At 31.9% G+C, this 4,505-nt stretch overlaps 1 protein-coding gene across 1 annotated transcript in view; it reads left to right on the forward strand.

The window, feature by feature from the left end:
- Positions 1-1,057: 1,057 nt before the first annotated feature.
- Positions 1,058-4,505, forward strand: part of LOC108966952 (probable multidrug resistance-associated protein lethal(2)03659) — an 11,590-nt gene continuing 8,142 nt past the window's right edge. The window contains exon 1 of the mRNA XM_018930119.1: positions 1,058-1,769. Coding sequence (XP_018785664.1) covers positions 1,690-1,769 — 80 coding nt within the window. The 5' untranslated portion in view covers positions 1,058-1,689. The remainder of the gene's footprint in view (positions 1,770-4,505) is intronic.

The raw sequence follows: 4,505 nt of genomic DNA on the forward strand, positions 1-4,505 counted from the left end.
CGAGGACTGCACCGCGACCTTAGGTTTATTCTGCCCACGCCAGTAGTTGGTTGCTAACGTCGCATTTATGGGGTGAGTATGACATGTGTGGGTGTTTCATGCACATTGTTCGTGTAGAGTTTGAATTTTAATAGTGAAATTTCTTATCATCGAATAATTTTTGTCATAATTTCGCTGATTTCAGGAAACTATCAGGGAGGTATAAGCAAATAAGAGACAATTCGAGGAAAATTGCACAATATAAACAATTGTGTGGGTACAATATATTATTGTTATAAACAGGAAATTTGTCTGGAAACAGAACAAGCACAAATAGTGCTGTTAATTTATTATTTTAGCACAAATGGATTGTATTATACTTATACAAATACGTATAGTATATATGGTAGTCTTTGTGAAACTTCCTTGAACTACAAAAATTTCTGTCTCTGTTACCAATTTTTAAAGCAAAAAAAGTATGTTCTTCTCATTTTAAATATGATATTATCTAATATTTTCTATCAAATCAATAAAAATTGACTCATTTCACAGCTTTGTGAAATCATTTCTTTCAAGGTTTCCCGACCTACCACAACAATATACTTCCAAAAGCCGCATATTTACCTAACATGCGCTTAAATTAAGAGCGAATGGACGCAAGAGCAGTATTAAAACTCTCATCACAATTTGGCTTCCATACACCTATAAACGCTTTGTTTCCAACTGCTTGGCACTCGCCAGCAGCGACAATAACAATGTTTTGCAAGCTAAAAGGCAAAAGTGTTGAAGTCGTATTTGTCATTTCAACGCTGGGTATATAAAAATATAGTTGAAAATTGGTGGGAAATTGTTTTACACTTTCATTATTGAAATACTATTTTATTGATCTACTCATTATGGAGGAGACTCAATTTGAGCGCATATTTTGTATAGAAAATGTGTGATTGTCGCTTTCGTCCAAATCGACTTACGCGCTACTCAATTTCAATCGCTTTGGTACTTATGTATGTACATTTGTGTATAAATAAAAAACAAGCAACCCCTTTAAACAAGCACTTTGGAGAGTTGAGAGATTCAGTTGGTTTTGTGCGCGTGCTGCGTTCTGTTGTGAATAACGTTTTGTGTGGCGCTATATTAAAATCATTTTGGCACAGTCAGAGCCGCGCCAGACGAAAAAAGAACGAGCACATCGAATAATACAAATTTTCTACACGCCGCTATAGACAACATCAACATAAGAAGTTGAAAAAAATAATTACACGTTTCTATACAGTTTCCCCCCCATCGTCATATACATATGTATGTATATGTGTGCAATTGATTGACAAGCAATATGCGGACATTGTAGCGTTTAGTGATAATTCTTATTTTTTAATAATAATAATAATAATAATTGTGTCGTTTTTTGCGGATTCTGACACAATTACTACCACTATTATATTTATCGATTATTTGATAAAGATTATAAGATTCGCGCAAGCAATAGTAAATAATTTGTATAAGCACATTCCTTTCCCGTTAATGAAAGTGATAAGTGCAATATAAAATTTCTAAAACAAAAAAAAAAAAAAAATTATATGTAAAAAGTAATTCCACGTAAAGTTTGTGATACGACTGAGAAAAAAGGTGAAATTTGTTCAATTCTGTGTGTGGAATTGAAAGTATTAAACTTAACTGTAAATAAGTTATTGTAGTAAATAATATCAAATAATGAACCGGACTAGAAAAAAGATAGAACGTCCAACAAATCCATATCCAACGGTAAATTTGCTCTCGCGCTGGAGTTTCTGGTAAGAATTGCAAGTAATCATACATATGTATGTATGTGTGTAGAGTATTGAATGGAGGCGGAAATGTGAAATATATGTATATGTGAGCAAATGGTGTTCTGTGTTCTTTGTGTAATTCACGTGCATTCTAATACTTTATTTCGTATTTGTGTTAATTGTTGATTTTTGCGTATTTTTATTTCATTTATTTCCGTTCGATATGTGTAAAAATAGTCATTATCAATTTTATGGGTTCAATAAAAAAGCAAGACTATATGTAAATACCAAAAATATTTAATTTTATTGAACCCACAAAGCAAGATATGCTCATGCTGTATTAGCTGGGTTCTCGAGCGCTTTTTGCTAGAAATTATTCATGATTTTAGATTTCGAAGTAGATAAGTATTCTTATATATATATATACATATATGTATGTATGTATGTGGCTATGTGCATATGTCGACACACTTTTGCCTTCAATGCATTCGTTCTTGTTCAACTAATTGCCGCATTGTAATTAAAAACAATTAAAATATTAAGCAAAACAAACGGAAATTGAAACTAAATTGACTAATACCAATTTTCTTATAAATGTGATATACAATTTGTATGAGAAAAATAATATTTTATGAGAATGCTGAAAACTTCATATAAGTACATACATATATAGTTCTTAGCTGCATTTAAGCTTTGAAAGCAAACTGCTAACCATTGGAAGCGGATTAACTATAATGATAATATAATATAATGATAGGAAAATAGTTTTCAGGCGATTTGTTAAATTTTCACATAACTTTTGAGGTTATGTCCAAAAGGATGTCCTACAACATTGCCATAAAACTTTTTTCTATAGGACTCGTAGTTTCGTCGGAAATCGAGGTAGACCATTCCAAATTCGACCCTTTTCTTATTTATTTTAGTTATTTTTTTCTTTCAAATTTGTTATTTTCGTTTCCGATGGGTTTCAATCTAATATGAATTTCATTATTTTTTTTAACATTTCCAAAGGCTTCTGCGCCTAATATGCCCTACAGACTTAATAATTTCATTAAAAATAACACTTTAATATTCACGATTTTATTAAAGTAACACTATTTTAAAGTATATGCGCTTATATAAATACATACAAACATACATACATACATTCGCACATATGTATACGCCGAGATGTGCACATGACTCCTCATATTTGCCCATCTAGTAATAATAAGGTAACACATACATAAATACATACCTGTTTTTTTAGCTTGTGGAATCGAAATTGCTAATTACCAAACAAGCTGAAAAAATAAGAAGAAACTATGTAAATTGAGTGGTCCGATTACACAAATAAATTTGATAGCCTAAAATATGTTCCGCTATATAATTAATCGATACTTTCTAAATATTAACATATAAGAATATACATTTTACCCACGAACATTCTAATTGTTTATTCTAAATAATTAATTGTGTGTTCTTAACAACTTTACTAGAATGTTAATAAAATTAAAATAAATCAAATAATGAAATGTAATTAATTACAAACTTGCATAGAGAATTGGTTATACATTAAAGCGGAGCATTGTCCCATATTAAATATATTCTTTGAGAAGACATGGCAAGAAACATCAAGGCTTCGAAGTTATTTAAATAAGAAAACACTTTAACTTCGATTGCACTCATGCTATAATACCCTTCACATATCACAAATTTTCCATCCATTATGACGGTTGCCCTTATTATTGCAGATTTAGAGAATAAACACAAATTTTAATCATCTAAAAACGCATTATTGCTTTTCAAAATTTTCTCCATTAAAATCTATACACCTTTGCATGCGATTGAACTAATTGTCGAAGCACTTTTCCAACTCAAATTGAGATATCTGTAAAATATGCAATCTGAATGTATCATCAAGTGAATGTTTTAGGTGCTCAAAAATGCAGATCTGTCATTGTCCTGGTGAAGAGTGATCTTCGTCGGTTGATTTTAATAATTCCTCCAGTTAGAATTTATGGTTCTATGTCATTCCAGTGGTATGATTCCAAAAAAGAGATAACAATTTTTTTGGAAGTGATTCATGTGCCTAAGTTGGATTCGCCGCATCTTGAAACACCCATACAGTCGGCATCTGTTTACTTTCGGGCTTACACGTGTACGATGTCAACCTGCACGACGTCATAGATGTATTTCGAAGCACCGCTAAGCACCGAAAAAGTTATATTTTAACATTTCTCTTGACCAAACGACACAAGCCTTTTTTTTGACAAACTGTGTGGTAGCCAATGTGAAGAAATTTTTTTATAATCAAATGTTCATGCAGTATTGAATGTAAGCTGGTTACACTAATACCTATAGTTGTAAAAATCTCACGATAGGTTACATGACAATCGTCCAATATCATTTTGCGCAAACCAGCAATAGTTATCGGAACAACAAATGATTTTGGACCACCTTCACGAAATTCGTCTTGGATTAAAAGTTGTAGTTGTAAAGGGTACCTAAACCCCGTTAGGATGGTAAGGATCGTTGAGGTCATCCGACAGTAGGACCAAGAAACGTGCTGTTTTGACGAGGTCGGACCAAAGGTATCGGGTGATTTTTTAAGAGCTTGATAACTTTTTTAAAAAAAAAAACGCATAAAATTTGCAAAATCTCATCGGTTCTTTATTTGAAACGTTAGATTGGTTCATGACATTTACTTTTTGAAGATAATTTCATTTAAATGTTGACCGCGGCTGCGTCTTAGGTGGTCCATTCGGAAAGTCCAATTTT

The sequence above is a fragment of the Bactrocera latifrons genome, unplaced genomic scaffold (assembly GCF_001853355.1).
Source record: "Bactrocera latifrons isolate USDA-ARS-PBARC rearing strain unplaced genomic scaffold, ASM185335v1 scaffold_171, whole genome shotgun sequence".
NCBI classification, from domain to species: Eukaryota; Metazoa; Arthropoda; class Insecta; order Diptera; family Tephritidae; genus Bactrocera; species Bactrocera latifrons.